The sequence below is a fragment of the Ovis canadensis genome, chromosome 1 (assembly GCF_042477335.2).
Source record: "Ovis canadensis isolate MfBH-ARS-UI-01 breed Bighorn chromosome 1, ARS-UI_OviCan_v2, whole genome shotgun sequence".
NCBI classification, from domain to species: domain Eukaryota; kingdom Metazoa; phylum Chordata; class Mammalia; order Artiodactyla; family Bovidae; genus Ovis; species Ovis canadensis.
The window spans coordinates 20,499,115-20,526,983 of NC_091245.1; the positions used below are offsets into that span (position 1 = coordinate 20,499,115).

At 39.8% G+C, this 27,869-nt stretch overlaps 1 protein-coding gene across 1 annotated transcript in view; it reads right to left on the reverse strand.

The window, feature by feature from the left end:
• ZSWIM5 (zinc finger SWIM-type containing 5) overlaps positions 1-26,628 on the reverse strand; it is a 168,633-nt gene extending 142,005 nt beyond the window's left edge. The window contains exon 1 of the mRNA XM_069589283.1: positions 25,882-26,628. Coding sequence (XP_069445384.1) covers positions 25,882-26,479 — 598 coding nt within the window. The 5' untranslated portion in view covers positions 26,480-26,628. The remainder of the gene's footprint in view (positions 1-25,881) is intronic.
• Between the last annotated feature and the right edge of the window lie 1,241 nt (positions 26,629-27,869).

A 27,869-nucleotide genomic window follows, 5' to 3' on the forward strand; every position in this document is an offset into this window, starting at 1 on the left:
AAAGTACCATAGGCTGCATTCTTTGAAAGCAGAAATTGAGAGGGAGCTTGGGATACAAGATACTTATTAGAAATCAATACTTGTGACGGAAAGGCAGCAGAAGCAGGACTGAGAAGAGGAAGAAGTCAAACTGTAATGCAGGCCTGACAACCAGGAACAGTTCTCTGAACAAGTACTGCCTGTCAACAGTTCCATCTTGGGCCAATATACCCTCATCTTGCTCAGCCATTTGAAAACTGCTCCTGGAAGACTGTGACTCAGGTGAAGCAGCTCTCTGTAGGTGAGACAGATCCTGAACCAGCTGATAATTGAAAACCATCTGCTTAAAGCACTTCCTGCAGTTGGGAAGGAGAACTAGGTAGTTCTATCTTTACTGCCAGGAGGACACCATGCCCAAGGGGCGGTGGCCAAGAGGAGTTACCCCATGTCCGAAGTCAGGGGTGGCGGCCGGGAGGAGCTACCCCACGTTCAAGGAGCAGTGGCTGCCCGGGTGCAGGAGGGCCTAGAGGAGCTATTTCACAGTCGAGGTCAAGAGGGGCAGTGGTGAGGAGATATATCTTGTCCAAGGTAAGAGAAACCCAAGTAAGACGGTAGGTGCTGCAAGAGGGCATCAGAGGGCAGACACACTGAAACCATAATAACAGAAAACTACTCAATCTAATCACACTAGACCACAGCCTTGTCTAACTCAATGAAACCAAGCCATGCCCGTCGGGCCACCCAAGATGGGCAAGTCATGGTGGAGAGGTCTGACAGAATGTGGTCCACTGGAGAAGGGAATGGCAAGCCACTTCAGTATTCTTGCCTTGAGAACCCCATGAACAGTATGAAAAGGCAAAATGATAGGATACTGAGAGAGGAACTCCCCAGGTCAGTTTGTGCCTGATATGCTACTGGAGATCAGTGGAGAAATAACTCCAGAAAGAATGAAGGGATGGAGCCAAAGCAAAAACAATACCCACTTGTGGATGTGACTGGTGATAGAAGCAAGGTCCGATGCTGTAAAGAGCAATACTGCATAGGACCCTGGAATGTCAGGTCCATGAATCAAGGCAAATTGGAAGTGGTCAAACAGGAGACAGCAAGAGTGAACATCAACATTCTAGGAATCAGCGAACTAAAATGGACTGGAATGGGTGAATTTAACTCAGATGACCATTATATCTACTACTGTGGGAAGGAATCCCTTAGAAGAAATGGAGTAGCCATCATGGTCAAGAAAAGAGTCCGAAATGCAGTACTTGGATGCAATCTCAAAAACGACAGAATGATCTCTGATCGTTTCCAAGGCAAACCATTCAATATCACAGTAATCCAAGTCTATGCCCCAACCAGTAACGCTGAAGAAGCTAAAGTTGAACGGTTCTATGAAGAACTTCAAGACCTTTTAGAACTAACACCCAAAAAAGATGTCCTTTTCATTATAGGGGACTGGAATGCAAAAGTAGGAAGTCAAGAAACACCTGGAGCTAACAGGCAAATTTGGCCTTGGAGTACGGAATGAAGCAGGGCAAAGACTAATAGAGTTTTGCCAAGAAAATGCACTGATCATAGCAAACACCCTCTTCCAACAACACAAGAGAAGACTCTACACATGGACATCACCAGATGGTCAACACCGAAATCAGATTGATTATATTCTATGCAGCCAAAGATGGAGAAGCTCTATACAGTCAACAAAAACAAGATCAGGAACTGACTGTGGCTCAGATCATGAACTCCTTATTGCCAAATTCAGACTGAAATTGAAGAAAGTGGGAAAACCACTGGACCATTCAGGTATGACCTAAATCAAATCCCTTATGATTATACAGTGGAAGTGAGAAATAGATTTAAGGGACTAGATCTGATAGATAGAGTGCCTGATGAACTATGGACAGAGGTTCATGACATTGTACAGGAGACAGGGATCAAGACCATCCCCATGGAAAAGACATGCAAAAAACCAAAACGCCTGTCTGGGGGGGCCATAGCTGTGAAAAGAAGAGAAGTGAAAAGCAAAGGAGAAAAGGAAAGATATAAGCATCTGAATGCAGAGTTCCAGAGAATAGCAAGAAGAGATAAGAAAGCCTTCTTCAGTGATCAACGTAAAGAAATAGAGGAAAAGAATAGAATGGGAAAGACTAGAGATCTCTTCAAGAAAATTAGAGATATCAAGGGAACATTTCATGCAAAGATGGGCTTGATAAAGGACACAAATGGTCTGGACCTAACAAGCAGAAGATATTAAGAAGAGGTAGCAAGAATACACGGAAGAACTGTACAAAAAAGATCTTCACGACCCAGATAATCACGATGGTGTGATCATTCACCTAGAGCCAGACATCCTGGAATGTGAACTCAAGTGGGCCTTAGAAAGCATCACTACGAACAAAGCTAGTGGAGGTGATGGAATTCCAGTTGAGCTCTTTCAAATCCTGAAAGATGATGCTGTGAAAGTGCTGCACTCAATATGCCAGCAAATTTGGAAAACTCAGCAGTGGCCACAGGACTGGAAAAGGTCAGTTTTCATTCCAATCCCAAAGAAAGGCAATGCAAAAGATGCTCAAACTACCACACAATTGCACTCATCTCACACGCTAGAAAAGTAATGCTCAAAATTCTCCAAGCCAGGCTTCAGCAATAGGTGAACCACGAACTTCCAGATGTTCAAGGCAGAAAACCAGAGAAAAGGCAGAGGAACCAGAGATCAAATTGCCAACATCTGCTGGATCATGGAAAAAGCAAGAGAGTTCCAGAAAAACATCTATTTCTGCTTTATTGACTATGCCAAAGCTTTTGACTGTGTGGATCACAATAAACTGTGGAAAATTCTGAAAGAGATGGGAATACCAGACCACCTGACCTGCCTCTTGAGAAACCTATATGCAGGTCAGGAAGCAACAGTTAGAACTGGACATGGAACAACAGACTGGTTCCAAATAGGAAAAGGAGTACGTCAAGGCTGTATATTGTCACCCTGCTTATTTAACTTCTATGCAGAGTACATCATGAGAAACCCTGGGCTGGAGGAAGCACAAGCTGGAATCAAGATTGCCAGGAGAAATATCAATAACCTCAGATAGGCAGATGACACCACCCTTATGGCAGAAAGTGAAGAGGAACTAAAAAGCCTCTTGATGAAAGTTAAAGTGGAGAGTGAAAAAGTTAGCCTAAAGCTCAACATTCAGAAAATGAAGATCATGGCATCCGGTCCCATCACTTCATGGGAAATAGATGGGGAAAGAGTGGAAACAGTGTCAGACTTTATTTTTGGGGGCTCCAAAATCACTGCAGATGGTGACTGCAGCCATGAAATTAAAAGACACTTACTCCTTGGAAGGAAAGTTATGACCAACCTAGATAGCATATTGAAAAGCAGAGACATTACTTGGCCAACAAAGGTCCGTCTAGTAAAGGCTATAGTTTTTCCAGTGGTCATGTATGGATGTGAGAGTTGGACTGTGAAGAAGGCTGAGCGCCGAAGAATTGATGCTTTTGAACTGTGGTGTTGGAGAAGACTCTTGAGAGTCCCTTGGACTGCAAGGAGATCCAACCAGTCCATTCTGAAGGAGATCAACCCTGGGATTTCTTTGGAAGGAATGATGCTAAAGCTGAAACTCCAGTACTTTGGCCACCTCATGCGAAGAGTTGACTCATTGGAAAAGACTCTGGTGCTGGGAGGGATTGGGGGCAAGAGAAGAAGGGGACGACAGAGGATGAGATGGCTGGATGGCATCACTGTCTCGATGGACGTGAGTCTGAGTGAACTCTGGGAGTTGGTGATGGACAAGGAGGCCTGGCGTGCTACGATTCATGGGGTCGCAAAGAGTCGGATATGACTGTGTGACTGAACTGAACTGAACTGATCTGTACTGCAGAAAGAAACTGCTCCACCCAAGGTTACACCACCCAAGGTTACCTCAGGTGAGCCACATAGACCAGTTGCTGAGAAAGACTGAGGGATGGAGTAGAACAGGGAATTAGGAGATAAGATGGTTGGATGCCATCACTGACCCAATGGACTTGAGTTTGAGCAAACTCCAGGAAATAGTGAAGGACAGGGAAGTCTGGCATGCAGCAGTTCATGGGGTTGCAAAGAGTTGGACACAACTCAGCAACTGAATAACAACAATTCCAGACAGCTCTGAAATGTCATCCAAGCTCCAGAATTCCCAAAATGTTGACTAACTTCTCTGCTGCAACTGCATCAGTTCAATCCTTCTGCCCTCCTAATCTTGCTTCCTTCACTCCATTACAAGTATCGTTCCTCAATAAACCTGCAAGCAAATCTCCATCTTAGAGTTTATTTCCCAGGGAACATAACCTAAAAAATCTGATTCCATAGGAAAATTCAATAAAGAAGTAGCTATGACCTACTCTATTCATTAACCTCATAGGATATTATTTTATTTCAGCTAGTGCAAATCATTAAAATGCAGCTGTGTATGGCACAAAAATGTCAAGCCATCATTCTGTTAATACAGGGAAAAAAAGGAACTTAGCAGCACTTAGATAAGTAGCAAAACAGAATCAATATATGAAAGATGACAAAACTGAGATACTTATTAGAAAAAGCAAATAATAGAGCTGTGTTAACCTTTAAGAAAATAAAGTAACTATTCTATTCATAAGGCTCAAAGGTAATAGAGGAACTTACTGCAGGATTTTTATCAAATAAAACAAATTCTTTTGTATAAATTAGTGGTTCCTGGACTTATTTGAGTTATGTATCCCTTTGAGTATCAAATAGAAGTTATGGACTGCCTTCTCTAAAAAATGTCCATATGCATTTGTAAAGTCTGAAAATATTTCAGGAGTTCTTGGATCCTTGAAAGCCATTTATAGGAGCCAGGTTAAGAATTCCTTATCTAAGTCATGTTTATAAAGGTAAAATGACATCTGTCCAACCCATGTTAATTTAAAAGACAAAAGTCACTGACCAAAATGCAGTTGAATAAGTCACATTCTTTAACTTATTTTTAAATAATTTTATTTATTTATTTTTGGCTGTGCTGGGTCTTCGTTGCTGCGTAGGCTTTTCTCTAGTTGCACTGAGTGGCGGGGTTACTCTCTAGCTGAGGTGGGCAGGCTTCTCATTGTGGTGGCTTCTCTTGTTGCAGGGCATGGGCTCATTAGTTGCAACTCTCAGGCTCTAGAGCACAGGCTCAACAGCTGTGATTCATGGGCTTAGTTGCTCCACGGCATACGGGATCTTCCCAGATCAGCAATCAAACCTGGGTCCCCTGCACTGGCAGGCAGATTCTTTACTATTGAGCTACCAGGAAGTCCTAACTTATTTTAATTACATTATTATACAAGGAATACATAATAGGTTCTTGCCATAAAATAATTCAAAAAATTCAGATTAAACTAAATTTCCTCTTGGTTACCACCTATTCCCCTTTCTCTTCATAAATATTATTTATCAGTTAGATGTAAATCCTTTCAGACTTTTCCAATGCTTTTTCAGAAATGCATGTAACTATTAAAATGTGGATAATTATTTTGGATAAAGTACATTAAGAATTAGCATTTGAAAAGAAAAAAGGATGGATACTAGTGATTTTCCCGATAGCAAATTATAGTTTGCTGAGATGACTTTTTCATATAACTCTTTCCTGAAATCACTACACCCATTTTTTTTTTCAATTTGACCCACAAGTTCCGAATCTGGTTTGGAAAAAACTAGTGTATAAATCAACCAATAAATCAATTCATCCAACAGCTACTAAGCACATTCCATGTAAATCACTGTGTTATGGAATAGTAGATCCCAAGCATTTAAACCTGCAGAGCTTATAAAACATGGAGATTCCTGAGTCCCATTCCAATCTTAGTTAACTAGGATTTACACGGGTAGAGCCCCAGAATGTATTTTACCAAAGTTCCTCAAGTAACTTAAGTATAAAGCAGCAGCACTGAAAATTACTATTATGACAGTCAAAGAAATTAATAAGATGTTTTTGATTCATTTCCACAAAGCTTCTTAAAAGTCTGTTATGAAATCAGCTAGGTATTGTGCTGGATGCTGAAAATATTGTAGGATACATTCCTTGCCCTAGAAGTCCTTACAGACTGGAACAGAAAATAATACCTAATTATAAATAAGCGTAACATAGCTGAAAGGAGAAAGTGCTTTAGTGAGTGGGTCCCCTCACTAAGATGTATGCTCCACAAAAGCAGAAACTGTTTTATTCACTGCTGCATCTCCAGGGTCTAGTTCAGTTCAGTTCAGTCGCTCAGTCGTGTCTGACTCTTTGCAACCCCATGAATCGCAGCACGCCAGGCCTCCCTGTTCATCACCATCTCCCAGAGTTCACTCAGACTCGCGTCCATCGAGTCCATGATGCCATCCAGCCATCTCATCTTCTGTCATCCCCTTCTCCTCCAGCCCCCAATTTCTCCCAGCATCAGGGTCTTTTCCAATGAGTCAGCTCTTTGCATGAGGTGGCCAAAGTACTGGAGTTTCAGCTTCAGAATCAGTCCTTTCAACAAACATCCAGGACTGATCTCCTTTAGGATGGACTGGTTGGATCTCCTTGCAGTCCAAGGGACTCGCAAGAATCTTCTCCAGCACAACACTTTAAAAGCATCAACTCTTCGGTGCTCAACCTTCTTCACAGCCCAACTCTCACATCCATACATGACCACAGGAAAAACTATAGCCTTGACTAGACGAACCTTTGTTGGCAAAGTAATGTCTCTGCTTTTGAATATGCTATCTAGGTTGGTCATAACTTCCAAGGAGTAAGCGTGTTTTAATTTCACGGCTGCAGTCACCATCTGCAGTGATTTTGGAGCCCAGAAAAATAAAATCAGCCACTGTTTCCCCATCTATTTGCTATGAAGTGATAGGACCGAATGCCATGATCTTAGTTTTCTGAATGTTGAGCTTTAAGCCAACTTTTTCACTCTCCACTTTCACTTTCATCAAGAGGCTCTTTAGTTCTTCTTCACTTTCTGCCATAAGGGTGGTGTCATCTGCATATCTGAGGTTATTGATATTTCTCCCGGCAATCTTCATTCCAGCTTGTGCTTCTTCCAGACCAGTGTTCCTCATGACGTACTCTGCATGGAAGTTAAATAAGCTGGGTGACGATATACAGCCTTGACGTACTCCTTTTCCTATTTGGAACCAGTCTGTTGTTCCATGTCCAGTTCTAACGGTTGCTTCCTGACCTGCACATAGTTTCTCAAGAGGCAGGTCAGGTGGTCTGATATTTCCATCTCTTTCAGAATTTCCCACATTTTATTGTGATCCACACAGTCAAAGGCTTTGGCATAGTCAGCGTCTAGACCAGGGCCTAAAACATAACAGGTACTCAATAAACATTTGATGAATAATGCATAGGACTAAAATGAAAGAAAGGTTTAATTTCAAGCAAGTAGATAAGGAAATGGCCCTCTGGCGGGGAAGGGAGGGAGGCTGTGCTGAGTCGTCCTTGCAGTGCATGGGCTTCCCTAGTTGCAGCACACAGGCTTCTCTAGTTATGGAAATGTTCCTTTTAAAAATGGAAATATATAGACCATAAGAGGCACAGAAGGTTAAAAGAAAGAGAACTAACAGTCACAGTATCCCTATAACGTATGTGTTAGAAATTCCAAGTTGACTTTGAATACATTATCTCATTTAACTATAATACCATTCTGAAATGGTATTGTATCTCCATTTTAGAGATAAAGAAACTGAGCCACAGAAGGATTAAGTATAATAACATGTCATCCAAGGTTATACAGCTAAAAAGCAGCAGAACTGAGATTTGAACCTTGTTAAAACAAGCCTAAAATAATATCTAAAAATAAGACTTAAGAATTTAGACCTCGTTTCCTAAGAAACAGAATGTCTTTGAAAGTTCTCCCCCAACTTTGGAATATTTGCTTTTTTAATATCAGCTTTATTGTGACATAATTCATATAACACAAAAAACTTACACTTAAAATATACAATTCAGTGGTATTTAGTATATTTACAGATTTGTGCAGTCACAACCATTATCTAATGTTAGAACATTTCATCACCCCAAAGGAAACCCCATACCCATCAGCAATTACTTTCCCTACTGCCAGGTCCTGGAAACCAAGAATCTACTTTCTGTCTTTAGGATTTGCCTATTCTGGACATTTCATATAAATTGAATCATATGATTCAAATTTTTTACAACTTTTTTTCTTTCAGTAAGATATAAATAAGGTGTACCCTTTGGGCTTCCCTGATGGCTCCCATGGTAAAGTGTCTGCCTGCAACGCGGGAGACTCGGGTTCAATTCCTGGGTCGGGAAGGTCCCCTGGAGAAGGAAATGGCAATCCACTCCAGCACTCTTGCCTGGAAAATCCCATGGACGGAGGAGCCTGACAGGCTACATCCGTGGGGTCGCAAAGAGTTGGACACGACTGAGCGACTTCATTTCACTTTACCCATTTTAAGCTTACAGTTCAGTGACATTAAATATATTCTCACTGCTGTGCAACCATCATCATTATCTATCTCTAGAACTTTTTCATTATCCCACAATAAAACTGTACACTCATTAAAAAATAACCTTCCAGATCAGAAAAGAAGTAAAGCTCTCACTGTTTGCAGATGACATGATACTGTACATAGAAAACCCTAAAGATAGTATCAAAAAGTTACTAGAGCTAATCAGTGAATTTAGCAAAGTTGCAAGATACAAAATCAATACACAGAAATCACTTGCATTTCTATATACTAACAATGAAAAATCAGAGAAATTAAGGAATCAATTCCATTCACCACTGCAACAAAAAGAATTAAATATCTAGGAATAAACTTACCTAAGGACACAAAAGAACTGTACACAGAAAATAAGACACTGATGAAAGAAATCAAAGACAACATAAACAGATGGAGAGATATTCCATGTTCCTGGGTAGGAAGAATCAATATTGTGAAAATGACTATACTACCAAATGCAATCTACAGATTCAATGCGACCCTTATCAAATTACCAATGGCATTTTTCACAGAACTAGAACAAAAAATTTCACAATTCATATGGAAACACAAAGACCCTGAATGGCCAAAGCAGTCTTGAGAAAGAAGAATGGAACTGGAGGAAACTACCTTCCTGATTTCAGATTATACTACAAAGCTACAGTCAGCAAGACAGTATGGTACTGGCACAAAAACAGAAATATAGATCAATGGAACAAGATAAAAAGCCCAGATATAAACCCATGCACCTATGGGTACCTTATTTTTGACAAAGGAGGCAGGAATATACAATGGGGCAAAGACAGCCTCTTCAATAAATGGTGCCAGGAAAACTGGACAGCTACAGGTAAAAGAATGAAATTAGAACACTTCCTAACACCACACACAAAGATAAACTCAAAATGGATTAAAGACCTAAATGTAAGACCATAAACTATAAAACTCTTAGAGGAAAACAGAATACTCGATGACATAAATCGAAGCAAGATCCTCTATGACCCACCTACTAGAATAATGGAAATAAAAACAAAAGTAAATAAGTGGGACCTGATTAAACTTAAGAGCTTTTGCACAGCAAAGGAAACTATAAGCAAGGTGAAAAGACAGCCTTCAGAATGGGAGAAAATAATAGCAAATGAAACAACTGACAAAGGATTAGTTTCCAAAATATACAAGCAGCTCATACAACTCAATGCTAGAAAAATAAAACCCAATCAAAAAGTGGGAAAAAGACCTAAACAGATATTTCTCCAAAGAAGACATACAGATGGATAACAAACACATGAAAAGATGCTCCACATCGCTCATTATTAGAGAAATGCAAATCAAAACCACAATGAGATATCACCTCACACTGGTCAGAATGGCCATCATCAAAAAGTCTACAAACAATAAATGCTGGAGAGGGTGTGGAGAAAAGGGAACACTTTTGCACTGTTGGTGGGAATGTAAATTGATATAGTCACTATGGAAGACAGTATGGAGATTCCTTACAAAACTAGGAATAAAACCACCATATGACCCAACAATCCCACTCCTAGGCATATACCCTGAGGAAACCAGGGCTGAAAATGACACATGTATCCCATTGTTCACTGCAGCATTATTTACAATAGCTAGAACATGGAAGCAACCTAGATGTCCATTGATAGATGAATGGATAAAGAAGTTGTGGTACACGAACACAATGGAATATTACTCGGCCATAAAAAGGAACACGTTTGAGTCAGTTCAAAAGAGGTGGATGAACCTAGAACTTATTATATAGAGTGAAGTGAGTCAAAAAGAGAAAGATAAATGTTGTATTCTAACGCACATATATGGAATCTAGAAAAATGGTACTGAAGAATTTATTTACAGGGCAGCAATGGAGAAACAGACATAGAGAACAGACTTATGGACATGGGGAGAGGGGAGGAGAGGGTAAGATGTATGGAAACAGTAACATGGAAACTTACATTACCATATGTAAAATAGATAGCCAATGGGAATTTGCTGCATGGCTCAGGAAACTCAAACAGGGGCTCTGTATCAACCTAGAGGGGTGGGATGGGGAGGGAGATGGGGGAGGTTCAAAAGGGAGGGGATATAAGTACACCTATGGCTGATTCATGTTGAGGTTTGACAGAAAACAACAAAGTTCTGTAAAGCAATTATTGTTCAATAAAAAAATAAATAGAAAAAAACACTTTCCATTCCCCTCCCCCCTAGCCTCTGGTAACCTCTTTTACTTTCTATCTCTATGAATTTGACTATTTTAGGTAGCTCATTTAAGTGGAATCAAATAATTTTGCCCTATTGTGTCTGGCTTATTTCACTTAGGATAATGTCTTCAGGGGCTTCCCCGGTAGCTCAGATGGTAAGGAATGCTGAAGCTGAAGCTCCAATACTTTGGACATCTGATGTGAAGATCCAACTCATTGAAAAGACCCTGATGCTGGGAAAGACTGAAGGCAAAAGGAGAAGGAGCAACAGAGGATGAGATGGTGGGATGACATCACCAACTCAAGGGACTGGAGTTTGAGGAAACTCCAGGAGATAGTGAAGGTCAGAGAAGCCTGGCATGCTGCAGTCCATGGGGTTGCAAAGAGTCAGACATGACTTAGCAAATGAACAACAGTATCTTCAAGGTTCATCCATGTAGCATTCATCAGAATTTTCTTCCTTGTTAAGGCTGAATAATAGCAAGCTGTATATTTATACCAAATTTTGTTTATCCATTCATCTTATGTTGGACACCTGGGTTGTTTATACCTTTTGCCAACTGTGACTACTGCTGCCATAAGGGGGTGTACAAACATCTGTTAGAGTTCCTGCTTTCAATTCTTTTGCTTATATACCCAGAAGTGGAACTGCTAGATCCAATAATTTTATGTTCAGTTTTTTGAAGAACTACCATATCATTTTCCACAGAAGCTGTACCATTTTATATGCCCACTGGTGATGCATAAGTTTCCAATTTCTCCACATCCTCACCAACACCTGTTATTTTCCGTTGTTTTTTTCTCTTTATAATAGGCATCCTAATGGATATAAAGTGATGGCCCACTGTGGTTTTTGCATTTTCCTAATGATTAGTGATGCTGAGCATCTTTTTATGTGCTTACCGGTCATTTGCATACCTTCTCTGAAGAAGTGTTTATTGAAGTCCTTTGCCCATTTTTCAATCAGGTTGTTTGCTTTTTGTTGTTGAGTTGTAGGAGTTCTTTACATATTCTGGACATTAATCCTTTATCAGACACGTTGATTTTCAGTGGCTAGTAGGGTATCCATTTAGAAATACCTAGTGGGCAAATATATAAGCTGATCTTGAATTCAAGAGGGAGAAACAATGATATATAGTCTAATTATTTGTAATAAAGTATTTTCATGTATATGAGCTTATTTAGAATCTCACAAAAATTCTGATACTTTTACAGATGAGAAATCTCAGGCAGATCTCCTGACTACAAATCCCAAGATTATTTGGAAGTGCTTCAGGGATCAAAAGGAAAAAGCTGGCCAAGCTGACTGAGTTTTGGGCCCTATCCCAATTCCCAAAACAGCTCAAATTTTCCCACTGCAAAAACTGGAATATCATCTAAGATTTCATTTGAAAATAAGCAGAGTGGCTTAAAACAAATTTGAGACCACTACATTATATGATGCTAACTTGTTATTCAATCGATAAATCATGTCTAACTCTGAGACCCCATGGACTCCATGGAATACCAGGCTCCTCTGTCCTTCTGGAGTTTGCTCAAATTCATGTCCATTGAGTTAGTGATGCTATCTAACCATCATATCCTCTGCTGCTCTCTTCTTTTGCCTTCAATCTTTCCCAGCATCAGGGTCTTTTGCAATGAGTTGGCTCTTGGCATCAGTTAACCAAAGTATTGGAGCTTCAGTTTCAGCATCAGTCCTTCCAATAGTATTCAGGTTTGATTTTCTTTAGGACTAACTGGTTTGATCTCCTTGAAGTCCAAGGAACTGTCCAGAGTCTTCTCCAGCACCACCACAATTCAAAAGCATAAATTCTTTGCATGCTCAGTTTTCTAACTTATGTTCATAAAATAGTAATTGAAGATATAGAAATAAACAAGACTGGTTAATTAGAAAACTTGGGGCAAGACTGTGATCCTACTTTTGTAGAGTAAGAGAACAAAGAAGAAAGGTAGAAAGAAAACCAGAATGGTGAAGTAAAACAAAAATCTAGGAAAAAGTATTTTAAAAGACTATAGAAAATTCTATATAGAGGTCATAAAGGATGAGGACTGAAAAAAGGATACTATATCTGGCAATCATGAGGTCACTGGTAACCTTTAAGGGGTCAATTTTAACATAGTGAGTGAAAGCAGAAGTCAGATTGAGAAGGCTTCAGAGGTGGCACGAAGGTTAAAGGAAAGGTAACAAACATGGATTACCTCAACAATTTTGGTACAATAATAATAATGAATGAATATTTACATAATACCTAATAGGAGTTAGGCTCTGTTCTAAATACTTAACATGTTGATTTATCCTCAAAACAACTGCTGGTCCTAGAGGAGACATGGCAACCCACTCCAGTATTTTTGCTGAGGAAATCCCAAGGACAGAGGAGCCTAATGGGCTACAGTCCATGGGGTCACAAGGAGTCAGACAAGATTGAGCATGTACCACCACCACCATGGTTGGGGAAACTGAGATGTAGTGAGGAGCCAGAATTCTGAGGCTACCTGCTGTATGGTCTCTGCATATATGTGATAATATATATGATAGAACATGCAAACATACATACCAGTAGACAGTACAATAATATTGAGAGTTTAATCTATAGAAAACTGAATCACTATGTTGTATACCTGAAACTAATATAAAATTATAAATTAACTATACTTTAATTAAAAATAAAAATAATAATGTAATACTGAATGAGAGAAAAGATCAGCAAAATTATTTTTTCACAAGAGGGAACCATGACATGGGGAAGGGTTTTATACCACTAACATCAGTGTATGTCGGTGATTCTTGACAGTCCTGTCAGTTTACCAGGTATTGATAGATTTAAGCAAAATAAAAACAGGATGACTTTTCCTGAATGTATTAATGCTACCAGCTTCCATTCAATAAGACCATAAATGAGTAGGGAAGAGATGTAATTATCTCCAAGTACTTTTAAAGACATAATACATTTTCCCGCTGATTACAGAATGCAAGATAATGAATGGATGGATACACCAAAATTTATTTTACTGATTAGCTCTATCATATATTTGTACCTTAAAAAAGCAATAATTTTTTAAAAAGATCCTATGAAGATATAATAAAGTTATTCTAAAGACAGAAATCTGTTAAATTTATACTGAGGGAAAAAAAAAATCTGGCAATATTTCTGTCATCTTCCTGACTGCTAATGTCACCTCTTTGAGTCAACTATGAACTAGAGTACTACAGGGCAGAGAAACGTTAATACAGAAAGAACTTCATGAAGGGTCAAATCTAATCTGTAAGCAATAAATAATGTTCTCAATCTTTATTGTACTGTTAAACATAATTTTAATATTTTTATAACTGAAGTTATATTAAAATAGAGTAATTTATCCAGCTAGCCCCATTTCTCTAGTTAATCACTTTCTACTCTTTACCTCTGCAGTAACTACTCTATTACTAGAGAACATTGTGCTAAATGCTATTTTAATGTGTATCCTATACTAAACTATACACTCCTTAAATACAGAATTTATGTTCTGTTCTGCACTGAGAATGTTAAATGTTAAGTTTTACAAATGAGTGAACAAACATGAATAAAATTAAATGTTGGTGTTACATTTATAGTGTCTTTTGATGGCATGAATTTATGCACTTTTGCATAGGACCTTTTCAAAACACAGACACACATTTTTTAAGTGAAAGAGAATAATTTTCCTTGAGATCCATTAATAAACCTAAAGATAGACAGAAGAAAACAGGCTGAAATAGAAAAGAAAGTTGACATAGTCCAAAGCATTTGTGTAATAAATATTAAATAATGTTTTGATTGTCTACAGTAAGTTTAAAAACACTGAAAATACTAATAAAGGTGATCATTTTTCTAGAACAGTGTCTTTCAACCCTGGCTGCACATAAGACATCTAGGAGCTCTTTAAAAATTCTGAGGATCAGTCCTCATTCTCAACAGACTTTTAATTAATTTAGGGTTAGTCCTTGGCACTTTCTTTAAAATCTCCCCAGCGATTTTAATGTGAAATCAACGATTGGAACCTACCATTCTTTCCTTTAAAACCAATTTCTGAGGCAAAATTTATATTCAATAAAATTTACTAATTTTTTGGAGTATAATTGTTTTACAATGTTGTGTTAGTTTCTGCTGTACAACAAAGTGAATCAGCTATATCAGGTTTCAGAGAATCTCAGTCTACAATCTCCCACCTGCATAAAGATGGCAACATAATGTAGTTCTTAGAAGCATAGGCTTTGGTATCCAACTTGGGTTTGTAGTCTAAGGTAGGAAAATACAAAGTATTTTGAAATGATTTCCACCCAAAGTAAGTAAATAGTTATTTACTGAGCTTTACACAAAACAAGTGACCAAATATCCAATGAAAAGAATCAGAAACTAGTTAATAAGCTTTGTCGGTATTTTTAAACCTATATAATGTTTTAAAAATCTAAAACATCCAGAAATTACATTTTGCCAGTATATCTTCTAGGCTCCCATTACTTACAAATCAATAAAGAGAGATTTTCATATTATCTAAATATTTTTAAATTATATAACAGCTGGCTCATTCATTCAATAAGCATTTACTGAGTATCAATTTAAGGCATATCACATTACATAGCCTAAGAGGGAGAACAATTTTTCTCAATACTGAGAACCAAAAATTAATCAGTTGGCTATATGCTTATGAAAAGTATCAGAGAAATTTATCATATGATAATATAATGCTAAAGCTAATATTAAAATGAGTGTGATTTTTTTCAGTATACCAGCTCCATGACAGGTTAAAAGTGGCCAAGAAGCATGCTGCCTAAATGAGGAAAGAAATAAGCCTATATATAAACCACAAGGTAGAAAATTTACATAATAGTAATCTGGAATGGACTGTAATATATTTCTAATATCACAATCCCAAACCATATTAACTTGGGGTTTGAAAAAAGTTGGGCTTCCCTGGTGGCTCAGATGGAAATGACCCACCTGCAATGCAGGAGACCCAGGTTTGATCCCTGGATGAGGAAGATTCCCTCAAGAAGGGAATGGCTACTCACTCCAGTATTCTTTTTTTTTTTTAATTGAAGGCTAATTACCTTACAATATTGTAGTGGTTTTTGCCATACATTGACATGAATCAGCCATGGGTGTATATATGTCCCCTATCCTGAACATCCCTCCACCTCTCTCCCCATCCCATCCCTCAGGATCATCCCAGTGCACCAGCCCTGAGCGCCCCGTCTCATGCATCAAACCTGGACTGGCAATCTGTTTCACATATGGTAATACACATGTTTCAATGCTATTCTCTCAAATCATCCCAACCTCGCCTTCTCCCACCGAGTCCAAAAGTCTCTTCTTTGTATCTGTGTTTCTTTTACTGTCTCACATACAGGGTCATCATTACCATCTTTCTAAATTCCATATATATGTGTTAGTATACTGTATTGGTGTTTTTCTTTCTGACTTACTTCACTCTGTATAATAGGCTCCAATTTCATCCACCTCATTAGAACTGATTCAAATGTGTTCTTTTTAATAGCTGAGTAATATTCCATTGTGTATATGTACCACAGCTTTCTTATCCATTCATCTGCCAATGGACATCTAGGTTGCTTCCATGTTCTAGCTATTGCAAACAGTGCTGTGATGAACATTGGGGTACACGTGTCTCTTTCAATTCTGGTTTCCTTGGTGTGTATGCCCAGCAGTGGGATTGCTGGGTCATATGGCAGTTCTATTTCCAGTTTTTTAAGGAATCTCCGCACTGTTCTCCATAGTGGCTGTACTAGTTTGCATTCCAACCAACAGTGTAAGAGGGTTCCCTTTTCTCCGCACCCTCTCCAGCATTCATTGTTTGTAGACTTTTTGATAGCAGCCATTCTAACCAGGGTGAGATGGTACCTCATTGTGGTTTTGATTTGCATTTCTCTGATAACGAATGATGTTGAGCATTTTTTCATGTGTTTCTCAGCCATCTGTATATCTTGTTTGGAGAAATGTCTGTTTAGTTCTTTGGCCCAGTTTTTCCATTGGGTCATTTATTTTTGGTATTGAGCTGCATGAGCTGCTTGTATATTTTTGAGATTAATTCTCTGTCAGTTGCTTCATTTGCTATTATTTTCTCCCATTCTGAAAGCTGTCTTTTCATCTTGCTTATAGTTTCCTTTGCTGTGCAAACGCTTTTAACTAGGTCCCATTTATTTTTGCTTTTATTCCATTGCTCTGGGGGGTGGATCATAGAGGATCCTGCTGTGATTTATGTCAGAGAGTGTGTTGCCTATGTCTTCCTCTAGGAGTTTTATAGTTTGTGGTCTTACATTTAGATCTTTAATCCATTTTGAGTTTATTTTTGTGTATGGTGTTAGAAAGTGTTCTAGTTTCATTCTTTTACAAGTGGTTGACCAGTTTTCCTAGCACCACTTGTTAAAGAGATTGTCTTTTCTCCATTGTATATTCTTGCCTCCTTGGTCAAATATAAGGGGTCCATAGGTGCAAGGATTTATCTCTGGGCTTTCTATTTTGTTCCATTGATCTATATTTCTGTCTTTGTGCCAGTACCATACCATCTTGATGACTATAGCTTTATAGTGTAGTCTGAAGTCAGGCAGGTTTATTCCTCCAGTTCCATTCTTCTTTCTCAAGCTTGCTTTGGCTATTCACCACTCCAGTATTCTTGTCTTGAGTATTCCATGGACAGAGGAGTTTGGCAGGCTACAGTCCATGGGGTCACAAAGAGTCGGCCACAACTGAGCAACTAACACTTTGGAAAAAGTTAAGACATGGTTCATATGCTTTCAGGGTTACCTATTTCCTTTTTTGTTTACATCTTATTTCTGTACAAATTAAAAATGCACTAAAAAATAAACCAATAAAAAGAAATGAGAGGTCCAGAGCAGGGGCATTCCAGGCTGGGAGCAGTCAAGCCTGGTCATGATCAAGCATAGCCCTTGTCCTGTCCCAGCCAGTCTGAGTTGGAAGATAAGTGTCAGCCACTCTGTCAATACCAAAGCCAAAGTGATGTCCCAGAAGGAGAGTCAGCTCCAGCCACTTCTGCCTAACTCCTCAAGAACTCCCAGTTTAAAGAAGCAGCGTTTCCAGTGGGAGTTCAGAGTGGGACATGGGTTGGCTCTGTGAGGAACTGGAAGTTGATGATCAGGCTCCCTACAGAACTATTTGGTGTTGGGGTCTCTCCAGCTGGAAAGAAGGATGGCACTTATCCCAGGTCTTAATTTATTTTGCAAGTCAGTTACCAGGCTTATTCATCTCTGACAATGTGCCTCTATCCAGTGGGTGATCACCAATCATTGCAGGAGACAAAAAGAATAGTGAAAGCAGAGCGAGAAAGCTAACTGACCACCCTAAGTAATTGTGACATTGCAGCTGACTTCTAGACCCAAAAGAGGACTGACCATTTTTCTCTTCACCGCCTATCGTCTATACCCCAGCTCTAATGCATATGTATGTTTTATCCCTAATATAGGAACTTGTTGCTAACAGTAAGCTAAATGAGCAGCCCCTCCTCCTGTACTAATTCTGGGATCCCCACTTCTTCCTACTGCCCCTTTCTTCTTAGAGGATAGTCTAAAAGGCCACATAAAATTGCCAGGGTCTTGGTACCTCCAAATGCCCCAACATCGAATCACACAAAGTAAACTCAGAAACTACATTCATTACCACAGAATTAGCAGGAAAAAGAAGGTACAGTGAGGGGATAGGGGCATCAGTAGGACATGACAGAGTGGTAGAATTCTTAATCTCAGAAAGAAAGTGCCTCCTTAAACCTCTCCCTCCCAGCAAAGAGACTGAGGTCAGCTTACAAGACTTACAAGATATCTAACTGTCCTTATTTCTCTGCTCTCCTAGGGTTCTTTCTGCAAGCTGACCTAGGACTCTGTTCTGTTTACTCACTTGCTCTAGGTCAGTAGCTGCAGAACTTCCTTATGCATGTAACAGGGAAAGGCCATACAAGGTGCCCTCCAGCTCAGGCTCTCATCTCCCACCAGGATGAGCTTGAACAGCATCTCCAGCTTGCCCTCCTGTTTCTCCACGATAACCTCATGCACTGCAATCTCTATTCCCTTAAACTATCAATGAGGTCTCATACTTTCATGCACAGTGTATTGTGCAGAACTGGCAGAACACTCAAGCCACTGGTGATCTGACTGAAGGAGATGCTGAAAAGGCTCTGGACAACTGAGGGTTACCTATTTCTATAAATGAGTTATAAATGGTATTCATGAAAAAAAATCTGACAGTAATCTGTTCATCCACGCGTGTATGCCCTGAGTGCTGTATTGCACAGTCATCATTTTTTATAAAGAATGATGACAGGTTTAACCTTTAAATGACCACTTATTTATCAAAAAAGTTCCACATGTATTAAAAATATTAAATAATCAATCATGCAAACTGAATCAGTTAAACTGAAATAATGCTTATCTAATAAAATAGATGTGGTGATATCTAATTTAAGCCATATTCAACATATAAAAGTTTAAAATTCACATGAAACTATGTTATGCAATAAGAAACAAGCATGAGAAGCTGTTATGAGTTGAATTGTGTTCTCCCAAGATTGACAGGCTTCCCCAATGGCTCAGAAGGTAAAGAATTTGTTTGCAGTGCAGAAGCAGGAGATGCAGGTTTGATCCCTGGGTTGGGAAGATACTCTGCAGGGGGAAATGGCAACCCACTCTAGTATTCTTGCCTGCAAAATTCCATGGACAGAGGAGCCTGGCGAGCTATAGTCCATAGGGTTGCAAAAGAGTCAGACACAACTGAGCAACTGAGCAACACTGATATGTTGAAGTCCTAACCTCCAGGACCTCAGAATGTGACCTTATTTGGAAATAGGGTCATTGCACATGTAATTAGTTAAACTGAGGTCATACTGGAGCAGGGTAGGCCCCTAATCCAATATGACTGCTGTCCTTCTAAAATGGTCATGTGAAAATACAGACACATAGGAAGAATGCCATGTGACAAAGAAGAGACTGGAGTTATGAAGTTGTATGTCAAGGAATACCAAAGACTCCTGGCAAACCACCAGAAGCTAGGAAGAAGCAGGAAGGATTTCCCTACTGGTTTCAGAGGGAGCATGACCCTGCTGATACCTTGATTTCAGACTTCTTGCCTCCAGAACTATGAGACAGTAAATTTCTATTGTTTTAATCCACCCAATTTGTGGAAGTTTGTTACAGTAGCCATAGGAAATCAATACAGCATTTTCAGTATCTCTTATATGTTAAGTTACTAATATTAATGTCTTTATTTTTAAAATTATTTTCTAAAATAACGGTAATTTTGACTTCTGGGAGAATAGTTCTATATATTTTAACATGTATACAGATAGGTAGATAGATACATGTGTATATTCATATAACCATCAACTCTAAGATACTGTTAATGTCTTGATTTTTAACAGCTGTCATTGAAACAAGTTCAATGAAACTGTTTCACATAGGCTTAAGTAAATTTCTAGTCCTTTCACTTCAAAATTTAAACTTTGTATTCACACTTCAGTAATACATTCTTAATTCCTAAAATAAAAATAACCTTTAAAAGTCTACTACCTTTAGTTTATTCATTATCTTTAAAGCTCTATAGTTGAGAAAGTTGCCTTCAATAAGAATTCATTTAAAGTTTTGGAAAAAAAACTGATAAATCACTATTCTTCACAAGAAGCAGACAGTCAACATAAAAGATACACACTGTTGCAACACTCATAACACTTACTGCTATCAGCTTATTATACCCACAAGAATGGAGTTTTCCCTTTATCTTCTAGCACCACACTCATTATAAAAATTCATATCTCTCTTAACTAAGTCTGTTTTAAATTTCTAAACATTCACTATTCAACAGACTTCTTTATTGCAGTGTAATTTACAATGTTATGTTAGTTTCAAGTGTAAAGCAAAGTGATTCAGTTATATACACACACATATATATTCTTTTTCAAATTCTTTTCCATTATAGGTTATTACAAGATATTGAGTATAGTTCCCCTGTGCTATACAGAAGATCCTCATTGTCTGCCTATTTTATATGTAGTAGTCTATTCATGTTAACCCCAAATTTCTAATTTATCTCACCCCCAACTCCCACTATCCCCTTTGGTAATCATGTTTGTTTTCTATGTCTGTGACTCTATTTCCATTTTGTAATTAAATTCATTTGTATCACTTTTCAGATTCCACATATAAGTTATATGATATCTGTCTTTGACTAACTTCATTTAGTGTGATAATGTCTAGGTCCATTCATGTTGCTGCAAATGATATTATTTCATACTTTTCATGGCTGAGTAATATTCCATTGTATATATGTACATCTTCTTAACCTATTCATCTTTCACTAGGCATTTAGGTTGCTTCCATGTTTTGGCAATTATAAATAGTGCTGCTATGAACATTGATGCCCAGGAGTAAGATTGCTGGATCATATGGTAGAACTATGTTTAGTTTTTTAAGGAACGTCCATACTCTTCTCCACAGAGGCTGAACCAATTTACATTTCCGCCAACAGAGTAAGAGGGTCCATTTCTCTTCACAGCCTCTATAGCACTTATTTTTTATAGATTTTTTGATGATGGCCATTCTGACTGGTGTAAGGTGATATTTCATCATAGTAAAGCTGGGAGGGATTGGGGATAGGAGGAGAAGGGGATGACAGAGGATGAGATGGCTGGATGGCATCACCGACTCGATGGACGTGAGTTTGAGTGAACTCCAGGAGTTGGTGAGGGACAGGGAGGCCTGGCGTGCTGCGATTCTTGGGGTTGCCAAGAGTCGGACATGACTGAGCGACTGAACTGAACTGAACTGAGCATCTTTTCATGTGCCTGTTAGCCATCTTCATGTCTTCTTTGGAAAATGTTTATTTAGGTCTTCTGCCTATATTTTTTATTAGACTGTTTGTTTTTTTCATATTAAACTACAGGAGCTGTTTGTATATTTTGGAAATTAACAAACACTTGAATATTAAGATACGTGTGTGAGGTGCTGTGGTGGAAGAGGAAGGAGAAAATTCATTGCTTAAGAAAGAAAAAAAGCAATGTGATTTTAAAACCTGGTAAGTTTCTACTCTAAAAAATGTTACCACTTATCCCTTAAAGGCATGCAGCTGCTTTCCCTGCTGGAATATCTCACATATAAATTAAGTCATTTTTCCCCACATAGAAATTTTATTATGATTTTATATCTATTCTAACTTACAATGCTATACAGCTTTTTAGGTTAGGGTATCTTTTGTTCCTCTAAATAATATAGATTAAAAATAAATTACCTATAGAAATCAACACCAGCAATACTTATTACTGCTGCACTTTACAAAAGCTGTACTACAGAAAAATTACACAGATGTTTATTGATAATATATACATGCTCATAATTATAAACTTAACTACTTAATGTGTAAGCTATGAATAACTTCCTGAAATGGATCTTTTTATTATTATTGACTTTGTAATTACATTTCTTTCACATAAAGTAGTACTTAGCATTGTGGCTGTAGTCTTGAAGATTATCCACACACAAATTATGCATTTATTAGAAAATGTGTAGGCTAAAACTATGGGGCTCGACTGTCAGAATATATGATATTTTCTGGATAAACACTTGTATAATTAAGATATACCAACACTGAAGGCCCCAGTAAGACTTTATCCAATTTTTGAAAATCTAAATGTTCAAATAAATATAATATTTCTGCATACAACAAAAAAACTATCAATGCTTCTTTTCCATCAATCAAGTCAGTTTTCCCTGAGAAGACACAATCCTCCTTTAAGTTCTACCAGACACAGAGACATTAATTTAAAATATGATGATGGGTCAACATCTTAAAATTATTAGTAAATTATAGTTGTACCATTCTTATTATACCATCTGCAGATTCCTGAGTAAGTATTTTCCCAAGGTTTATACTACAACTATTTCCATGGGCTCCTTAGACAGGTTAAAATGCAGATGCTTAAAACATCTGAACTCTATTACCTTCATAATACCGAGAGAACAGAAAGATCTATTCACAGAGCTTCAAACTTACAGATGCCCATGAAAAGACTAATTTATAATTTTCCCCTTTTAAAAGGAGCAATACCTCTGATTCAGTACTGCCTTGTAAAAGAAATGTATCCTTTGAGCATAACAAGCTACAGTCCTCCCATTTCTTTATACCAAGCTGGGAAACTTTGAGTTCTAATTCAAAATCGGATGTTTTCTACAGAGCATTTGTGTTTTAACCAGCCCATGATGTCCCATTACCAGATTCCATGTGGAAAGTAATCAAAAGTTACTGAATATAAATACTCTTTGTACAAAGTCTTTGTTGTCTAATTTGTTTCAATTTTTTTCTTTTATGTTGTGCTTTTTATTTTTAAATTTACTTATTTATTTTAATAAAATATTTAAAATACATGTTTACCTTGTTTAAATCCCTTTATGAATCTTTTATTTAAAAGAATGTTTAAAAGAAATACCCTAATTTCCCTTACTTCCTAAAGCATCAGCCTTCAGTATCTTTCCAATTCTGAGGTTTTAACTATGGCTTGGATATAGTAAGGAAATAAATAAGAATTTTTAATAGTAGCACTGGGTAATTATATTGAGGGTTTTTTTAAGTAATTGTATTTCTTTATTATTTTTGGCTGTGCTGGATATTCGTTGCTGCTCGGGCTCTTCTCCGGCTGTGGTGAGCAAGGGCTACTCTCTAGTTGCAGAGCATGAACTTCCCATTGCAGTGGCTTCTCTTGTTGCAGAGCACGGACTCTAGGACACATGGGCTCGGTAGTTGCGGCTCCCAGGCTCTAGAGCACAGGCTCAGCAGTTATGGAACATGCACTTAGTTGCTCCAAGGCATGTGGGATCTTCGAGGATCGGGGACTGAACACATGTCTCCTGCACTGGCAGACAGATTCTTTACCACTGAGCCACCAGGGAAGCCCCTATATTGAATTTGAAGTGAAATTATAAAGTGAAGAACATGATTACTGTCTTGCTATATACAAATCTTTTTTTTGCTTATCTCTTGGTAATACTTTTATAAAACCTATCATCTAGATCGTCACATACTCACATTTTAGGTTTAAGAGATGAGGAATGGTTCTCTAATTGTACATACTAAACGATGGTTTGAGACTTCCCTGGTGGTCCAGTGGTTAAAACTCTGTGCTCCCAACACAGGGCACCCATGTCTGATCATCTGGTGGGGGAAGATGATGCATGATGCAGCCAAAAAAATTAACAGGGGTTTATGCCAAGATACAGAACTCAGAATGATAAAGAATGGAATATTCTTCTCTTTCACCTTCACCAGCATAGATTAAAATCAGAAAAATAAAATTATACAACTCATGTTTCTCAAATAGCATTACTTAAAAATGATTAATTCATTATCCTATCTTCATCTATGAAATCCAATGTAAGAATCAAAAAATATGCTTAAATATATTTTCTCCAGTCCCTAAAACTATCATACAAGAGCTCATCATCCTAAGAAGCATGCCAACTCTCATACTGTAGAAGAAAAAGATCTGATTTAAACATGACCTGGATCACTCACAACATCTGATTTCATTTACAACTTGACATTATAGTCATTTTCAAAATATATACTTCTTTAAAACTCTTCTTTCTCAATTGCCCCTTCGAAGTTTGAAAATTATTTCAAATACAGTATCTCTTACTATAAAATGACTACTTAAATTGAAACTTTTCAATTCAAAATATTTAAACAAGGAACTTAAAAATTGATATAAACTCATAAAAAGAATATGATCTACAGATGAATAATGAAATGCCTATATTCATTTTCATGTTTTCAGAATTAAAGCTGCACACCTTAATTACCTGTTATTCAATTCATTATTACAAATATGTACAGAAACACACAAAGGAATAGCCTCAAATAAACAAAACTTTCTCAATCTACTGTTTCTGTATTCTGACACAGGATAAATTTAGATAAATTTACATTTCATATTTGCAAAACAAATTGTGGTATATGTTGCTTTAAAAAGAAACAGGGTTCAGTGAGTCTCAATAATCAAAAGTAGGTTGCTTTATATGAAACACCACAATGTGCTACTCTTCAAATGAAAAAAAAAAATCAAATATGTCAGTTTTACCTGGGGAGAAGAGAGCTAGATGTTTGGGGTTCCTGTTTATGTGTGTTCCTGTGTCTGTTTAATTCTAAAAACAGCCTCTCTCCAACTCCTTTCAAAAATCAATATTTTTTCAGTAAATATGAGCATATATTGTACAATAAAATGCATAAAGATAATGTGTACTTCCAAAGTGCTATAATAGTCCAAATAGAAAAAAAAAATCAGTATTTAAATTTCCCCACATAGCAGGTCAATGTTAAACAATGTCATTTTTTCCCCTTTCTCCCTATCCATCCCACAAATCAGGACTACTGAATTTGTATATTTAATAAGACGAACAAACTGACTAGAAGCTCTGGAGCAATAAAAGAAAAAGAAATCCTTTTCATTCCCCCACAAACAAAAAGATAAAACAAAAGCAAATATGAACACTTGTTAAATGAGAAGCATTTGAAAAACCCAACGTGACCAGCTTTTGATTTACCCCAGTCTGACAAGGAAGACAGACCCCACCCCCACTCCAGATTGTGCCTTTTTTTTTTTCCTTGGGTGGGGGTGTGGAGAAGAAGCTGTCACATTTCCATCTTCGGGTATTGTTAAGTCCACAGCCTAGATTCCCAAGTATCACTGGTCCAGGGGAAAAAAACATTAAAGCAGATAATTAAAACTGTCTGAAATGCACAGTATTTTGCTGAGTTTTTTTTCCCCCATTTTTAAAGTTAATTATACCCAGCTTCAATCTGCAAAGACTAGATTGCCTTTGACAGCCTGTCCCTCAAACGTTCCCTGTAAGACCGCTTGCTCCAGATTCACTAACAGTTCGCTCCTCTCTCAACTTAAATTAGAAAAACGCATTCAGAAATGATTACATCCAGAAAGCCATACTTCCCCATCCTTTTTGCTTTGGCTTGGGGTGTAGAACGAAGAATAAAAAAGAGATCTATTCGCTCTTCAAACAAAAAGAAATGGGGGTAGTGGAGGAAAGAGCAGCAGTGGACCTGACGAAATGTTGAGAAAAGTTTTTTATGTGACTAGTTTGTCCTTTGGCAGAGGATCGGGAGTTGGGCAAAAAGCCGGGGTCCTGGCTCAGGGCTTGTGCAAAGAGAAGGCACCTGCGGAAGAGGAGGCCGGGGACCCGAGAGAAGCCGAGCGAGCACCTACCGACTTGCAGCACATTCTCCACGGAGCCGCTGTCCAGCAGACGGATACCCCGGCGGAAGGGGAGCCCCTCGCCGCTACCGCCGCCGGCCACTCCAGCCCCAGAGCCCAGTCCGGGGGGCGCCCCCGCCACGGCGGCCCCGGGGGCGGAGCCGGCCGGAGCGGCGGCCCCGGGGGGTGGCGGCGGCCCCTCCTCGGCCGGCGAAGCCCCCGCGGCGCCGCTAGCCGCGCCGGCGCCAGGGCCGCCGCGGTACTGGAAGCTGGAGTACATGCAGATCTCCCGCTCATTCCGCGGGAAGGACCAGTAGACGATGCGGCGCTGCACAGGCTCCGGGATCCGCTCAAAGCGCTCCTCCACCCGCTCGTACGCCCACTTTTCTGCCACCGTCTTGGCGGCGCAGTCCAGCAAGGACTCGGGCTGCAGGTGGGGGCGGGCCCCCGGGGGTAGGCAGCTGCCGCCGACGCCCCCCACCCCGCCGCCGGCCGCCCCGGGCGAACCGCGAGGGTGGTGAGCCTGTGGACTGGGCCACGAGCACAGGCGCTTGGCCGGAGAGACCGGCGACGGCGAGAGCAGTTCCTCTCGCTCACCTCCTTCCGCCATTGCTGGGGACTGACTGACTGACTGAGGCGGCGGCGGCGGCACCGGCTGCGGCGGAGACCCCGGCCACGGCCACGCGCCCCGCGCAAGCGCCCAGCTGCGGCACCGGGGGGCGGGGCGAGCAAACCCGCGAGCCGGCCGGCCCGAGTGGGGAGCCTGGGCCGGTCCGGTGCGCGCGCCGCGAGGGCCGACAGGGGCGGCCTGAGGACGAGCGGGAGGCGGCGCGCGCTGTCCGGGCCGCCGCGAGCGCGAGGAGGGACGGGAGCGAGCGCGGGCTGGCGGCGCGCGCCAGGGGCAGACGGCCCAGAATGCGCACCGAGCTCTCGCGACTGGCCGACTTCCACCTAGGGGACACCCAGGGACGGGGAGCGCCCGGCACCCTCGCCAGCCCGCGCGCCTCCGACGCACCTGCAGCCTGGAGGGAAGGGAGTGGACTGTGCGGCCAAGTGCAACGGCCCGGAGCGAGTATTGCGCGAAGCCGCAAGCAAAGTGCTAGGCTTGTGGGGCGGAGAAAGAGAGAGAACTCAAAATCGAGGGTCCTCTGGTAGATGGACCAGACGGGCGACGGCCACAGAGGAGCGAATGATCTGGCAGAAAGACGCTAGGAAGACGCTAGGGGGGGAAATCGGAAAGTTCCATTGATGAAAATTCCCCTCACACCACAGCAATGTAGAATAAAGTCAGCGGTCCCCTCCAGAGCCAGGCAAAGTCGCGCCAGCCCCTGACTGGACAATGGGGCGCCAAGATCTCACTGCCACGGCAGCTACAGCCTCCGTGGGTTTTGAAGGGTTTTAGAACCTTGCATCCTAGGAAACAAAACACTTCCGTTGGTTTTAGGTACAATTCTCTAATCACCTGAGTCCAGTCTCAATTAGGGCTTTATATTTTCCTCACTTGTAGAAGGCAATGGCACCCCACTCCAGTGTTCTTGCCTGGAGAATCCCAGGGACAGGGGAGCCTGGTGGGCTGCCGTCCATGGGGTCGCATAGAGTCGGACACGACTGAAGCGACGTAGCAGCAGCAGCAGCACTTGGCTCAGTCTTCTGCACTTTCATATTAATTATAACAAGTAACATACATATTTTTATATATTTGTGTAATGGTCCGTCAAGTCAAAGCTATGGTTTTTCTAATAGTCATGTATGGATGTGAGAGTTGGACTATAAAGGAAGCTGAGCGCTGAAGAATTTTGAACTGTGGTGTTGGAGGAGACTCGTGAGAATCCCTTGGACTGCAAGGAGATCCAACCAGTCCATCCTAAAGGAAATCAGTTCTGAGTATTCACTGGAAGGACTGATGCTAAAGCTGAAACTCCAATACTTTGGCCACCTAGTGAGAAGATCTGACTCATTTGAAAAGATTCTGATGCTGGGAAAGATTAAAGGCAGGAGGG